Source organism: Canis lupus, chromosome 28, assembly GCF_011100685.1.
Source record: "Canis lupus familiaris isolate Mischka breed German Shepherd chromosome 28, alternate assembly UU_Cfam_GSD_1.0, whole genome shotgun sequence".
Classification (NCBI taxonomy): Eukaryota; Metazoa; Chordata; class Mammalia; order Carnivora; family Canidae; genus Canis; species Canis lupus.
Window position 1 is genome coordinate 12,849,837 of NC_049249.1, and position 16,423 is coordinate 12,866,259.

Genomic DNA, 16,423 nt, shown 5'->3' on the forward strand with positions numbered 1-16,423 from the left:
GCAGGGAGCCTGCTTCTGCCTCTGCCTATGTCTCTGCCTCTCTGTGTCTCGCATGAATAAATAAAATCTTTTTTTTTTTTTTAAAAAAGGCTATGTGCTTTTCTCTGTGAGAACTACTACTTGTATTGCCCCTATGTTATTTTCGTCAGATGCATCTCCTGTTTGGGTACTTTCATATTACTATTTGTTGTAGAAAATTCTCCTAAAAATTAAACAAAAAAAGTATTATAAATGTATCTTTGTGTTCTGGTATCACATTATTTTTTTTTCCGGGACTCAGAAGAGCATTTTTCTCTCCACTGTACATCGTTTTTATGCTAGTCCATTTTCTTCTGTTGTCTTATGACCTATCAAGCATATACGTTATGAGAGGCCGGCCGTGGCGGAGGTCCCCGGGGCGCAGCGCCCGGCTCCCGGCGGCGGCCCGGAGCCCCGGGACCCCTGGACCGCTGGGCCTGCGCGGTGCTGGTCACGGCCCAGAATCTGCTGGTGGCCGCCTTCACCCTCCTGTTGCTGGCGCTGGTGCTGGGGACCATCCTGCTGCCCGCCGTCACCATGCTAGGCTTCGGCTTCCTCTGCCACTCCCAGTTCCTGCGCTCCCAGGCGCCCCCCTGCACCGCGCACCTGCGGGACCCGGGCTGCACGGCCCGGCGGGTCCCCGGCTTGCTGCTCCTCGGGCCGCTGCTCGCGCCGGCCCTGGCCAGCTACCGCCGCCTGCGCCTGGCCGACTGCCTCGTGCCCTGCAGCCGAGCCCTGTACCGGCGCCCGCGCGCCCCGCAGCCGCGGCAGACCCGGGCCTCGCCGGGGACCCAGGCCGGCCCCGCTCGGGAAAGGTCCGGGTCTGAGGATCCTCTCGAGTCAAGAGCCACCCCGACGACCGCCGCTCCCCCCGCCCCCCGTCTCCCAGTCGGCCCGAGGACTTGAAGCCCGGGGGTCGCCCGACCTACCCCGCCCCCACCCCAGCCTAAGCCGGGGCCCAGCATCCCCTCGAAGAACCGCTGAGCATCTACCGACCCAAAGCTGGCGGAAATCCGCCACACCCCGGAAAACCCACGTTCCTCCTGCTACCTAGATCCGAATCCTGAACATCTGGGCTGGACCCTACACACACCCCACCACTCCACCCTCCCCTCCCCCGCCCCCGTCGTTGGGACCACTCCGCCTGTGTCGTGTCCTCTCCTGGTGCAGCTCCTCTAGTATTTACGGGCTGGGGGCGGGGGGGGGGGGGGCCGAGGTTGGAGGGGAAGGGGTGACCACACATCAAATAAAGAGTGAACTGAAAAAAAAAAAAAAAAAAGAATATACGTTATGAGATGGTGTGAAATAAAGACCTAAATTAATTATTTCTTTTCTATACTAATATGCCGCTGTCAGAAAAACATTAAACAATTCATCTTATTTCTCTCTAGTTTGTCAGAAGTTAAAAGATCATCTCTTGAGTTTACTAGGAACATTATTCTGTACTGTCAATAGCTTTTACTATTTTTTAAAGTATATACTTTTTTAAAAAACTATGAAACTTTTTAGTAGTTGACTTTTTTGGAGAGGCTATAAGTCTAATTCAATCATTTCATTCATTAGTTAAACCTATTCTTTACAATTTGTTTATTCTTCCAGAAGATTTTCACTGTATTTCAGGTTTTAATAATTTAAAAAGTATAGGTTTATAATAAATTAGGATATTTTTAAACTTAGTGGGTTCTTTTTAAAAGATTTTATTTATTTATTCATGATAGACACAGAGAGGCAGAGACACAGACAGAGGGAGAAGCAGCTTCTCAACAAGGATCCCAATGTGGGACTCAATCTGAGGACCCCAGAATCACGTCTTGAGCCAAAGGCAGATGCTCAACCACTGAGACACCCACTGAGTCACCAAGGTGTCCCTAAAAGTTGGTGTTAATTTAATCATTTGTATATTCTATTTGGTCTATGGTTATCCTTAAAAGATTTTTTTGTTTTAGTAGTACAAAAATGTACAGATTATATTTAATGGGAGAATTGGGGAGTGATTATCTTATTACTTTATAATTACAGTTTTTAGTTTTTGCTATAGGAACAGGAATTGCTAGGCCAAATTTAAAACATGAAGGCAAAAGCAATCTTTTTACTGTTACCACTTAAATCTCAATGTTTAAAGGTATTGCACAAGAAAGAAAACCTTTTTTTAAGTTTATCTCTAATCATTAACCAGAAGTATATGACTTTGGTTATCTTGAACATTGAACTTTTGCAGATTTTTCAAAGTTATTTAATGCAATCATGTTAATCAACATTTGTTAAATAAAATGACACAGCATATTGTTTTGCCAGGTCATTCTGATCAAACATTTTCTCCAACTGAATTATCTCTATGCAATGAATTTAGTGTACACACTTTGCACCATTAAAAAGAGATTTTTGGAGACCATTAGGAAGAGATTTAGGAGAGATCATTTAAATAAGACCAGCAGAGGAAAGGCCAGGACCCAGGTTTCCTGACTGCTTTACATCTTTCTTAGTCTTTAAACATCAATAATACTATGATACAGCAATGATAATACTAAAGGAGAGAGCTCACAGAACACCTCATCTGATTGAATAGGAGCATTCCTGCAAACTTGCATGTATTTGACATATTCATATCATATCTTTAGGGCACTAGGACAACTTGATTTAAAGAAATCCCACAGTGTATCCTCAGGCAAAGGGGATCATCACATTATTTTTGTCTTTTATGGTAAATTGCTTATACATTAAATCATAAAATCTTGGAAATCTAGGCAGACCTTCTCCCCAGAGCATATATCTTTTGTTCAGTGTTTCCTACTTCATGAAAGGGTAGAGGAACATCTGACAATATTTCTATTATGCAGATATGGAACATTATTCTTCATAAATTATGGGATGTAGAACTATTAACCCTTCTGAACCTCAATTTTCTAATTGATGAAATTATAATAAAAGTATCTATCTCATAGCATTATTATAAGGATTAAAGAAGACAAAATTGTTAGTGTCTAACATGGAAATGCATTCATTATTTTAAGAAACCTATGTGACATTGACATATAATAGGGATCCATTAAGTGGGAGTTATCTTAATGCCTGTAAGTCACTGATACAGATGTTTAAGATACTGAAGCAACTGCGGGATCTCTCTTGGCATGCCAGTAAAGCTCTTCCTTGGGTTACATAATTCTGTTCATCTCTTTGAACTACACCTTTTGTAGTTGTCCCACAGTTCTTAGATATACTGTTGTTTTTCAGTCTAATTTCTCATTGTTTTCCAGCTTTAACATTCTCTCTGAGATCTCCTCAGGCTCAGAGATTCTTTCCTGAGCTATGTCCAGTCTCCTAATAAGCCCATTAAAGTCAATCTTCCTTTCTGTTACAGTGGTTTTTATCTCCCATATTTCAGTTCTTTCTTAGAATTTCTCTTTGCTTACATTGCCCCTCTGTTCTTGCATGTTGTCTACTTCATCCATTAGAGCCTTTAGCATATTAATCATAGTTGTTTTAAATTCCTACTCTGATCATTCCAGCCTCCCTGTCATATCTGAATCTGGTTCTGATGCTTGCTTTGTCTCTCCACACTGTTTTTTTGCCTTTTAGTATGTCTTGTAATCTTTTCTTGACAGATGGACTTGATGTACTGGGTAAAAGGAACTGCTGAAAATAGGCCTTTAGTGATGTGGTGGTAAGGTGTTGGAGAAGAGGAAGTGTTCTATGGTCCTATGATTAGGTCTCCATCGTTTAGTGAGCCTATGCCTCTGGACTGTGAACTTCACAAGTGCTTCTCAGCTCTCTCCCTTAGGTGAACAAGAAGGCTAGAATAGGCTAGATTTGGGTATTTCTCTCCCTGCTCCCCAGGTTGGTTAGGCTCTGATGAAACCACAACAGGTTAAGTAAGTTCTGATTAAGTAGCTTCTGAGAGCAGGCCTGTTGAAAAGAACAGAATTCTCTGGTATATTTCAAATGGCATTTGTTTTCCCCCTGCCAGAGGCAGATTTTTCTTCAAAATTCACTGTGAGAACCTCCCAAAGCTCCTGAAGGTAAAACTCACAAACGTGTTTGTAGGGAGGAGCTCCTCTATAACTGAGTCCCATGGATTTTTTTTTTTATCATCTTTCAGACTTGACTGAGATTTCAGTTGGACTTAGGCAGAGACTGAGTCATCCAGTGCAGATTTGTGAACAAAGTCCAGAAGCAAATGAACACCTTCTTGGAGGGATTCACAGAACTGCTTTCTGTTGATTTAAAATATTTTTTAATATTTTATTTGTTTATTTGAGAGAGAGCATGATAGAGAGAGATCACAAGCAGAAGGGAGGGATAGAGAGAGAAGCAGATTCCCCACTGAGCAGGAAGCCCAACACAGGACTCGATCCCAGGACCCTGGGATCATTACCTGAGCGGAAGGCAGATGCTTAATTGACTGAGCCACCCAGGTGCCCTTGATTAAAATATTTGATGACAACAAGCTGGAGTTGCTGATGTGCACCTGGGCAGTGTGCACGTGAAAAACTAGGGGTAACATTCTATTTACAGGAAAGGTTACTGTCCAAACCATCCTGTCATTCTGTGGTTCTGAAAGGCTGTGTTGGTGATGGTTGCTGAGAAGTGTCTACAGATTGTCACAGAGACATCCCAAGTATCTGTCTATGGATTTGCCTAAACTTTTGGTCCCAGTGGTTCTCAGCAGGTTCACAATAGAGCAATAGTGGAGTTCTGAAAAACTGCCCAGAGTTCACACATGCTTTAATTGCCTTGACTTACCTCCACACTAAACCTTTGAAGATTTATGAAGAACTTCTCATGGTTGTGGAAGATGCACAAGGATTTGCCTCGGGGTGTTTGTTTATAAAGTAAGTCCTGTTTGCACTTCTGCACTTGCCTAACAGACTTGGCAGAGACAATGGCAAAATAACAGCTACGTACTGTGGCTCCTGGAGCAGAGTCTTCTCCCATGCACTTGCCCAAGTTCAGATGCGAGAAGCCAGTCATAGGTCATATTCCTATATTCTCCAGTACAAATTATCAACTGGATGATGTGTACACTAGTTATATTTCAGGAGGACTTTGTCTATTTATGTTGTGCTTTTGTAGGCAAAGCCCTTAATAAATATTTCACATAGTTTAAAAAAAAAAAAAAAAAAAAAAGACCTCTCAGTGACTCCATGATTCTCAGACCTGAGACTCTATCAGGTCAATTACAGTTCAGGATTCCCTATCCCAGCACTGGATCCTGTAGAGGTTTTAGTTTATGCAGTTTTGTTCTAGTAAATTGTGATTCTCTGCATTTGCTTGTCTGTCTTTTCAATTTGGGGGGCAGCAGTTCACTGTGTGACCTCACTTCTCTTATTGAGCTAAGAAGCATTGTTGATTTTTCAGATTGCTCAGAATTTTACTTGTTAGGATGGAATAGTACTGCCAAGTTCTTTACATGCCCAACCCACCCACTTCTTTTTTCATTTAATAATACACCATGTATTTATTCCATCCATGTTAGTATATATCCTATAATCTCAGCGTTTGTTTTATTTATTTATTTATTTATTTTTGTTTTATTTATTTTTAAATATTTTATTTATTTATTCATGAGAGACACAGAGAGAGAGAGGCAGAGACATAGGCTAGAGGGAGAAGCAGACTGCCTGAAGGAGCCTGATGTGGAACTCGATCCCGGGACCCTGGGAGCATGACGTGAGCCAAAAGCAGACACTCAACCACTGAGCCACCCAGGTGCCCTTACAGCATTTGTTTTAATGAATATTTAAATCCTCTACCATCCCTTTTATAAGCAACTCAAAACGTTTTAAGCACAAATGAATATAAATTCTGCTTATTTTAAAACATGATTATCGAGATCCCTGGGTGGCGCAGCGGTTTGGCGCCTGCCTTTGGCCCAGGGCGCGATCCTGGAGACCCGGAATCGAATCCCACGTCGGGCTCCCGGTACATGGAGCCTGCTTCTCCCTCTGCCTGTGTCTCTGCCCCTCTCTCTCTCTCTCTGTGTGTGTGTGTGTGTGTGTGACTATCATAAATAAATAAAAATTAAAATAATAATAAAATTTAAAAAAACATGATTATCATTTCTATCAGTCATTTTTTATTCCTCTTACTTGCAATAGACAACACAGCGGAGGGGAGGGGGTTACATTTTATCTATAGAAAATAATTCCACTCACACCATATCACTCATTAGGTCCTCTCTTCAGTCTCAATGAACATTTCCAAGCATAGCCAATTTGCTTTCACAACTACTTGCTAGACAAGTGCAGTCAATAGATCCTCCATCTGCTAGAAAGATAGAAGATTGACATCACTGTCAAGGAATAATTCAGACATTTAGTTAGATGTTTGTATGCTAGCTTTTTCATACTTGAGGAAGATCGTCATTACGCTATTGTCAACAAACAAAGGGAAAAGCCAGGGCTTATAAAAAAGAGACGGGAATGGAGGAAAACATAGTGTGAGGGTTTATTTTTGATTAAGCTAATTAGCTGGAGGGCATCAAAGAGGCCAGTATGGGAAGCTGGTGTTGAGTAGGCCAGCTGGATCATCAGTGAATACAATTTCAGAGGGGTACCTGGGTGGCTCAGTCGGTTAAGTCTGCCTTCACTCAGGTCATGATCTCAGGGTCCTCGGATCGAGTCCCTCTTTGGGATCCCTGCTCAGTGGGGAATGAGTATCCTAATAAAAGTTATACATCTTTCAGATGTCAATAATCCACAACATATCTGCTAGTACTAGTGGTAAATGTTATTATCATTTTTGAGTTTAAGGTAACCGAAGGTATAGTTAACTTTAGGCTGGGCATTAAAGTACACATTAAATATGTATGTATGTATGTATGTATACATTGAAGTGTACATTACTGTTGTGTTAATTACTCTCTGTAGGTACAGTCTGTATATACCCATAGAACAAAGAAGTGTTTTTTTGTGTTAGTGACCAAAATGGTTTCACCCGATCCCCCAAATGATGGCATTTGCACTTTAATACATTGGCAAAAATGTGTGGCTGTTGTTAGAGTGACCTGATTTTAAAAGAGCATTTGCTTTACTAGAGGAGGGAGTAATGGGGAGTTGTTGTTCTAAATGGACATAGAGTTTCAGTTGGGCAAGATGAAAAAGTTCTGGAGATTGGTTGCACAACAATGTGAATATACTTAACACTTCTAAACTGTATGCATTTAGAAATGGTAAAATTTATGTCATGCATTTTATACCACAATACAAAAAATTAATTTAAAATATTATCACATAATACCTAATAATTATGGAAAAATAAAAAAATACAGAAAAGCAAAAAGAAAATTCCCCCACAATCCTAACAGCTAAGGCTAACGTTTTGTCACATAAATTATACATATACATGGGTTCATGCTAGATATGCTGTTTTATAACCTGACTTTTTGAAATAAAGTTTATACTACTTTTAACTATATTTTAAGTTCTATGGTCTTTAAAAAAAGATTTATTTATTTATTTTAGAAAGCAAGAGAGCATGAGTGGGAAGGGCAGAGGGTGAAAGAGTGACTCTCAAGCAGACTCCATGCTGAGCATGGACCTGATGAGGGGCTGAAACCCACGACCCTAAGATCAGGACCTGAGCCAAACTAGAAGTCAGATGCCTGACTGCACCACCTAGGTGCCCTTCAGTTCTATGGTCTTAATTTAAATCCAGAGGAGTAGGATATATTTCACATTCCTATAAGTTCTAAGGCCTTAAAACAGAAGTGAAACTGCGTGTTTAAGGGTACTTGCCCCTCCATTGATGCTTCCCTTTTTAGGTCATATGTCTTCAGGAGAAGAAAAGGCTCCTCTGCTCCTGAGTTGTCCACCAGCTCTGCTGACATTTTTCAGTGGTTCCTTTTAGACACTATCATATCTACAAAGGCTTCTGGTCCTTGGGAAATGGTGAGTCTACCTGCCCTTGGGGCTCCTCAGTCCTAGTCACGTGTCTATCCACTAGAACAAGGTAAATAAATATCTGAGGAAGGTTAATGAGTAAACTGTTAGGATGAAAGGTCTCATTTGGAACGTCAGAACATCAGAATGGGAGATAACTCACTGCTACTTGCAGTCTACCTTCTCTGAGGAAGAGTAAATAAAACACGGCAGAGTCACAGAAGAGTCTTCATTCCAGAAGTGCTCCAGGAATCATGCTGGAGGAATTCTGCAACTCTACGTTTTGGGTGAGAAATAATACTTATATTCACTGTTGACTCTTCACAGACTCAGAGCTAATAGATTAACCTTGGTGGCAACCAATAAGAACCAGAAATGTTAGATGTGCAGATGGTGTAAAGCTCAGAGTTTTTTGTTTTGTTTTTTTTTTTTTTTTTTTTTTTTTAGGTTTGGGGGGACGGTTAAGAAAAGATACGTTATAATGTCTCCAGAGGATATTCTATGTGGAGGAGGTAACATATGTATTCTCTAACATATATTTATTGTGTCCCAGACTCTTTCTCAGACTAGCTAGCTGTAAAATTGTCTTCTCTAAAGAGAAATAGGGAAAAGCCTTCCGATTTCAACAATGTTAGGAGGGAAAGTTATTGCAGAGTTCATGGAGTGGGAGGAAGAAGAGAAGACCCAAGGTTGAGTTTTGTAGAGGTAAATGCTGGGATATTGAAATGATAGTGATATGTTCTAGAGGAACTGGCAATTAGTGGTATGGAGTGGAAGTTGAGGTCAGGATGCAGATTTGGGCATCATGAGCACTGAGACCATTTTTGAATCAGTTGAGCAGAGAAGTTCAAGTCAGACAGGGTGAGCAACAGTACCAAATGGCTTAGTGGAATAGAAAATAAGAAGGAACCTAGGATTTAGTGATGCTGTGAAAGTGTGGTCTGTACATGCCTAGCACAGCATCAGAATCATGTGGAGGGCGTGTTAAAATAGTTTAAATACCTTAGGTGATTCTTCTGAATTCTAAAGTTAGATAACTTTATGGAGAGATAAGAAGAGTAGGGATGAGATAGCAGAGCAGGTGGTTAGCATTCACATCTTAGAAAGAACCTGGATCCCCAAGACCTCAAGGCTAAGATGCCTACAACACAGGAGGGTGGGACTTAATGGCCCCAGGATCTTACCAGACCATCTTTTGAGAATTCTCTCTGAGAGAATCTGAGTATCTGACAGATCATCTTGGTCAGGGCACCACAATGTATCCTTTCAAGAGTTTGTGTGAACAACTATGCAAAGACAACTAAAAAGTATTTACAAGGAGAGAAAAATCTACCTTCACACGACTCAGAAATAAGAACTAGTGCTCCCACCTTCACTTCATAAGACATCCTATCTATTGCAGAATGTAAGGACAAGTCCCAATATGCCGGGAATAGGTCATCCACTAGCGCCAGAACAGCGCCTGCACCCAAGATCCCCTCAGGCTCCAATCTCTGTAAGCCCCCTAGCCAGAAGGAGGTGAAATGCCATAGTGTGACTAATGCCTGTGTTGCCTGCCTGTTTGAACATCTGTCAGGGAGTTGAGTTAGTGCTAAAAGCAAAAATGAGAACAAGTTTCTATATCCAAGGGAACTATTTGAATTGAAGAACAGTCCATTCCTCTTCTTCCCACAACTTGGCAAATGCAGTGGTGAAGTTTACCTAGAATAGCTGGTGGAGAAATTTCCTTAGAATTACAGAAAGAAAAGTTTCTAAAGGTTAGATCAGCCAGAAAAGTCACTGTCATTAAATGTTGAATTTATATCAATGGAGATAAGTGGGAAAATGCGGCTAGGGAAGGGGCAGGCCAGATATGGACAGAGAATAGAGTTAAAGTTGTTTGGGGAACAGGGGTGGAAATAGAGGTAACAGGAAGCAAGAGTGCTTGTGCTGGTTTTGTGTCTTCAAAAAATAAATATATTTTGTTTTGATTCCCCCAGAACTCTTCATTCTTGGATAGCTCAGAAGCGGACCTGCCACTTTGTTTTGAGCAAACTGTTCTGGTGTGGATTCCCTTGGGTTTCCTTTGGCTCCTGGCCCCTTGGCAGCTTCTTCATGTGTATAGGACCAAGATCAAGAGATCTTCTATAACCAAACTCTACCTTGCTAAGCAGGTACAGGAACTCCACTACTTTCTAACTAATTACTTGGTACACAATAGAGATACATAATACAGACATTTTTTGGTGATTAAAGTGTCTTCATCCCTATCTTTATTTTTTTTTAAGATTTATTTATTTGTTTGAGAGACTGAGTGAGAGAGAGCACAAGCAGAGGGGAGGAGCAAAGGGAGAGGGATAAGCAGACTCCCCACTGAGGAGGGAGCCCAACATGGGCTCTATCCTGGGACTCTGGGATCACGACCTAGGCCGAAGGCAGATGCTTAACTGATTGAAGCCACCCAGGCACCCTCTTCTTCCCTACCTTTAACCAGCTTTCCTGAGACAGGTGCTCACTGGCCCCTTGCCATATTTCTGAGTTGAGGTGACTTTAATTTTTGCATAAGGATAGTGATTCTTAAATTATTGATATCAGACTCTTTAGACACTGATGATGAGTAGCCAGTCAAATAGTTATTGTCTTTTTAATATTTAAGAAGCAAATCCTGGATGACCTGTCTTGAAACCATTCTAGGAGACTATATTTCATATGGAGACTATAATTCATACAATGAGGTAAAAATAAAATGCACCATTTTCTCTGTTCCATTCAGGCATTCCAGCCATCGTTCATATCTCATAACTTGGGTCTGAAATAAGGCTTCCATTTTCCCAAAGTCTTCCATGAGTCTGAACAGTCACTCACAGTAAAGTCGGGGGACATGTCTGAGTAGGGAAATGTGGAAAGGACATGAGCTGCAGGAGAGAACCCAGAAGGAACTAGGGGAGGAGCCTGTCAGCCAGTTGCACTGATTAATGCAGAAAGCATCTTGTGAGAACGGAGACATTCAACTAAGTTTGAAAAGCCACCTCCACCTTCTCCTTTTTCACGAGTTTTGGTTGTTGTTGTTGGTGGTGGTTGATTGGTTGTTTTTCCCTGTCTGTCCTGGTCTTTAAACAGGGTTTTTAAAAGACCAATTAGATTTGGTGTTCTATGAGCACGCATACCAACAACCTCAGGTGACCTAGAATCTAAAAGGAAGGAAGGAACTTGGCCAAATGAAATGAGATTTTCACTGCTGCTCCAAGACAGGGACTGGTAGTAAGTTTTGTTGGACTCTGGAAAGGAAAGAACAATCCCTAAGAGTAGGGACAGGGTCATTGTCTTTTTTGCTGATCCAAGTGCCAAGCACAGGCTTAAAACTCAGTACGAATTTGCTGAATGTTAATATTAAATGCACTCAAAGTAGGGGTTGGGTCAAGAATGTGTTAGATTCTGAACATTGAACAACATGCTTTAATACCCTTGGGAATGAGTCAGAGCATTTTGTTAGAATCAGTCAACTTCCATTTGGGGGGACTTCCAAGAGAAGGTTGGGTAATGAGTAAATCAGTATCCTATCCTAATTATAGTTATTAATTAACTATTAAAACTTCTAACCTTTTAAAAACAGCTTTATTGAGTCATAATTCACATACCATACAATTCACCCATTTATTTTTTAATTTTATTTTATTTAAACCCAATTAATTTTTAGTATATTATTAGTTTCAGAGGTAGATTTCAGTGATTCATAAGTTGTATATACTATCCACTACTCATTACATCATGTGCCCTCCTTAATGCCCATCACCCAGTTACCCATCCCCCAAACCCCCTCTCCTCCAGCAACTCTCAGTTTGTTTCCTATAGTTTAGAGTCTCTTACGGTTTGTCTCCTCTCTGGATTTCATCTTATTTTATTTTTCCCTCCCTTCCTCTATGATCCTCTGTTTTGTTTCTTAAACTCCACATATGAGTGAAGTCATGATAATTTCCTTTCTCTGACTGACTTATTTTGTTTAACATAATATCCTCTAGTTCCATCCACATCATTGCAAATGGTAAGATTTCACTTTTTGATAGCAGGGTAATATTCCATTGTATATATACACCACATCTTCTTTTTCCATTCATCTGTCAATGGACATTTGGGCTCTTTCCATAGTATGGCTATTGGGGATATTGCTGCTATAAACATTGGGGTGCAGGTGCCCTTTGGATCATTATGTTTGTATCTTTTGGGTAAATACCTAGTAGTGCAATTGCTGGGTCATAGGGTAGCTCTATTTTTAACTTTTTGAGGAACCTACATACTGTTTTCCAGAGTAGCTATACCAGCTTGCATTCCTACCACCAGTGTAAGAGGGTTTCCCTTTCTCCTCATTCTCCTCAACATTTGTTGTTTCCTAACTGTTCATTTTAGCCATTCTCACTGGTGTGAGGTGGTATCTCATTGTGATTTTGATTTGTATTTCCCTGATGCCAAATGATATGAGCATTTTTTTCATGTGTTTATTGGTCATTTGTGTGTCGTCTTTGGAGAAATGCCTGTTCATGTCTTCTGCCTATTTCTTAACTGGATTATTTATTTTTGAGGTATTAGTTTGTTAAGTTCTTTATAGATTGTGGATACAAACTATTTATCTAATAAGACATTTGCAAGTATCTTCTCCCACTCTGTATATTGTCTTTTGGTTTTGTCACAGTTTCCTTAGTTGTGCAAAAGCTTTTTATCTTGATGAAGTTCCAATAGTTCATTTTTCCTTTGTTTCCTTTGCCTTTGGAGACAAAATCCACCCATTTAAATGCAATTATTTTTTAGCATATTGATATGTACAACCATCACCACAATCAATTTTATTAGTTTTTTTTAAGATTTTATTTATTTATTAATGAGAGACACAGAGACAGAGGCAGAAACATAGGCAGAGAGAGAAGCAGGCTCCCTGCTGGAAACCCGATGCAGGCGGGGGGTGGGGGTGGCTCCATCCCAGCACCCGGGATCACGACCTGAGCTGAAGGCAGATGTTCAACCATTGAGCCACCCAGGTGTCTTACCACAATCAATTTTAGAACAAAAAGAAACCTCCTATCTTCCCACCCTCCTTAGCCGTAAGCAACCACTAACCTGCTTACTATCTTTCTATTGTTTCCCTATTTTAGACATTTCATATAAATAAAATCATATAATAATATGTGATCTTTTATGGTTGGCTTCTTTCACTTAACATAAGATTTTCAAGGTTCATCCATATTGTAGCATGAATCAGTACTTCATTCCCTGTTTATGGCTGAATTATATTCTATTATGTGGGTATAACATTTTGTATGTTCTATTCTATTCTATAACATTTTGTATAACACATTTTGTCTTTTATAAATGCAAATCTCTATAGAGAAAAAGAAAATCAATGTATTGTTTTTTTTTTTCTGTAGCTAATAATCCACTCATCCTCACTCATAGTCTCAGGAGCTCCATTAATAATTTGTACATTATTTTTTGTTCACTAACCTGAGAGTAACAAGCACAAATTAGTTGTCTGTTAAAAATTTAAAAATAATTGGTCTCTCTGAAACAGTATTGGTCTCTCTGAAACAGTATTGGTCTCTCTGAAACAGTATTGGTGTCTCTGAAACAGTCTGAAGTAAAACTCTTCACACAGTAAAGCTTTACTTCTTCTACAAGAACTTTCTTCTTGGCTCATTCCTCAACTTGATTTTACTTCCTCTCCTACCTGCTTTTGGGCTGTTTCTCTCTGACTTTCCTGAAGTAAAATGATCTGAACTAAGGTGACCAAGGTGAGAGATTCTACAAGTTTGTTTGTTTAAAGGTGTATCCTTACTGAAAGGAGCTGATGTACAGTAAAATTGAATTACAATTTGAATTACAATTGAATTACAATTCAATTCAAAAATTGAATTACAAAATGAATGAATGAATGAATGAGCTCATATTCAATCCCAGGGAAATGAAGGAGGAATTGGATTCTGGAGACTGTGGAAGTGCTGAGGTCAGAGCAAGATGTGCAGCAAAAATAGACTTGGTGTTGAGCCAGTGAAACACGGAAACCATCTTTAAGTGATTGCCGAATATAATATAGAAAATTGCCAAAAAGCTTCTAAAAGCTTTCAAAAAGCTAAAAAGCTTCAGAAAGCAGGATCAAGATTAAATGGATGGAGGTTATTCCAGGGAAACCCACTTTGGCTAAATATATTGAAGGATTTCTAATAATGTTAACTTTCTGAAAATAGAATAGACTGCTGGGGTCATATTCCCTGGAAATATTGATGCTGAAGTTAGACAGTTATTTCTTAGGAAAGTGATAGAAATAGACACTCCATAATGGATAGAAGATTCAACTGAGTGCCTATCATTTGTAAAGCTCTGGGAAAAAGAAGACCTTGCAGAGATGGAGAGGTATTAAATATGGCCAAACCACTCTCCTTTCTTTTTTAATATCAACGAGATTATGTTTCTCTAGGAAGTTTAGTAAATTCCATGTCCACTTGAAGCTCCTCCAATAAACCAGCAATCAAGGACAAAGGCTATTATTTAAGGACTTGGTAACCATTAAACAACCATATATTTCCCTGATCCTATTTAATAAAAGTGTGTGCATTTTTATTATGCATTCTGATTCTGTGTACATTCTGATTATGAAAATAATGCACAGGTATTGTAGAAAGTTTGGAAACTCTAGGGAAATAGGAAACAAATCCATTGATCATTGTTATCACTCTGATATACTCCTATTAACATTTTGGTGTGTTTCCTGTCACTTTCTTAAAAAAAAAAACAACAACAACTGAACAAAGAAACACAAAATGAAAAGTAAAAGTCTCTTTCTAACCCTTCTACTTCCCAGTACCATTCTCCAGACACCTTCATTTAAAATTATTTTGATGGTTATCTCATTTCTGCAAATAATATATTCATACCTATATTTCTCAATCTATCACCTTCAAAAAGATGTTTTTCTGTCCTCTGTGAAAAACAAGAAATTCAGTTAATTGGCCCAACCTTAAGCTTCCTTTTCTTCTCCTCTTTCTCTCAGTCTTTTAATTTTATATGGTTGTTTTCAGTTCTTCTGTTGGTTACCCTTATTCCTAAAAATTATCTGCCATAGATTTTAGGCTCTACATCTTGATGCCCCTTTGTGTAAAATGAGAGATTAAGGGCCCCCACATTTCTTGGATCTTTTTTAGAGAGAGCAACAGTAAATAAAGTCTCAAAGTCCTTGCTTTCTGAAAATGTTCATCTAGATATGGAATGCTAACTTCAAAAACAACTTTTTTAATTCTGAGGATGTTGCTATAGTGCTCCCCAACATCCTGTGCTACTGAGTTATCTTCTGTAAAGGTTTTATCCTCTTTATTCCTGGTGTCCTGAAATTTCATGAGAGTCTGTTTACATGGGTCTTTTCTCATTCAATGCGTTGGACACTTTCAACCTAAAGACTCATGTCTTTCTTATCCCTGAGAAATTTTCATATTTACTCCTTTTACTTCCTTTCCTCCAATTTTGAAATTCCATCTCTTCAGAACTTCTTTTAGGTGGATTTTGGACACTGAATTTATTTTCATTCTCAACTTCTCTCTTTCTTTTAAATTTCTTTTTGCCTATGTCTGAGATAATCCCCAATTTTTTTGAGGGCCTTTACTTTGACAATCATGGGTTTGATTTCTAAGAATTATTCTTAATTTCTGAATATACATTTTTAAAATTAATATCAACCTACTAATGGTTGCAATGTCTTCTCAAATCTCTCTTAGGACTTTAATTTTAAAATAATTTAAAAGTGGGGATCCCTGGGTGGCGCAGCGGTTTAGTGCCTGCCTTTGGCCCAGGGCGCGATCCTGGAGACCCGGGATCGAATCCCACGTCAGGCTCCCGGTTCATGGAGCCTGCTTCTCCCTCTGCCTGTGTCTCTGCCTCTCTCTCTCTCTCTGTATGACTATCATAAATAAATTTTTTAAAAAATTTAAATAAAATAAAATAATTTAAAAGTATCTTCTCTTCATTTAATAACTTGTTTGTTTTATCACAGAATCAGTTGTTCTCTTTAATTATCTTGGCTATCTTCACTAGTGTTGGTTTTTCTCAATTTTCTTGTTACTTGTGTTCTTTTTGCATTTCTGAGCAAAGGACTAAGTTAATGAATATATGTGGCTGGAGTAGACACCTTTGTCCTTATGTAAGTCAACTCCTCCAGCTGGCCTCTTTGAACTCCGAGTCGTGGACAACTGTGTGGGCCTACTGCCTTCTCCCAAGAGCAGTAGCCCATGCTATACTTCATACCAAATGAAGACTAGTTTATTCTGGGGCACCAAGACACACACTATCTTCTTATTCTTCCTCAGGAAAGACATTCAGTTTCTTTAGAGACTACTTCTGTTTTAGCCTGATTGGGGGTGGTGGTGGCAAATAGAGTTGTCAGTGGGTTTGTGTTGATGGGTTGGAAGTGGGGGAAACAAAGAAGTGACCGCCATAACTGTACCAGTTCTGTACACAGAACTTCAGTTAAGACTCTTGATTTCTGTCCTTTTTCCCAGTCTTACTCTCAGTTG

The 16,423-nt window shown here is 39.6% G+C and overlaps 1 protein-coding gene and 1 pseudogene across 1 annotated transcript in view; both read left to right on the forward strand.

Moving 5' to 3' along the window:
- Window positions 1-133: 133 nt before the first annotated feature.
- LOC100685043 lies at window positions 134-924 on the forward strand (annotated as a pseudogene).
- A 7,223-nt stretch (window positions 925-8,147) lies between these two features.
- ABCC2 (ATP binding cassette subfamily C member 2) overlaps window positions 8,148-16,423 on the forward strand; it is a gene marked incomplete at its 3' end in the record, with an annotated part of 69,317 nt that continues 61,041 nt past the window's right edge. The window contains 2 exon segments of the mRNA NM_001003081.1: window positions 8,148-8,182; window positions 9,875-10,048. Of these exon segments, the coding sequence (NP_001003081.1) occupies window positions 8,150-8,182; window positions 9,875-10,048 (207 nt within the window). The 5' untranslated portion in view covers window positions 8,148-8,149.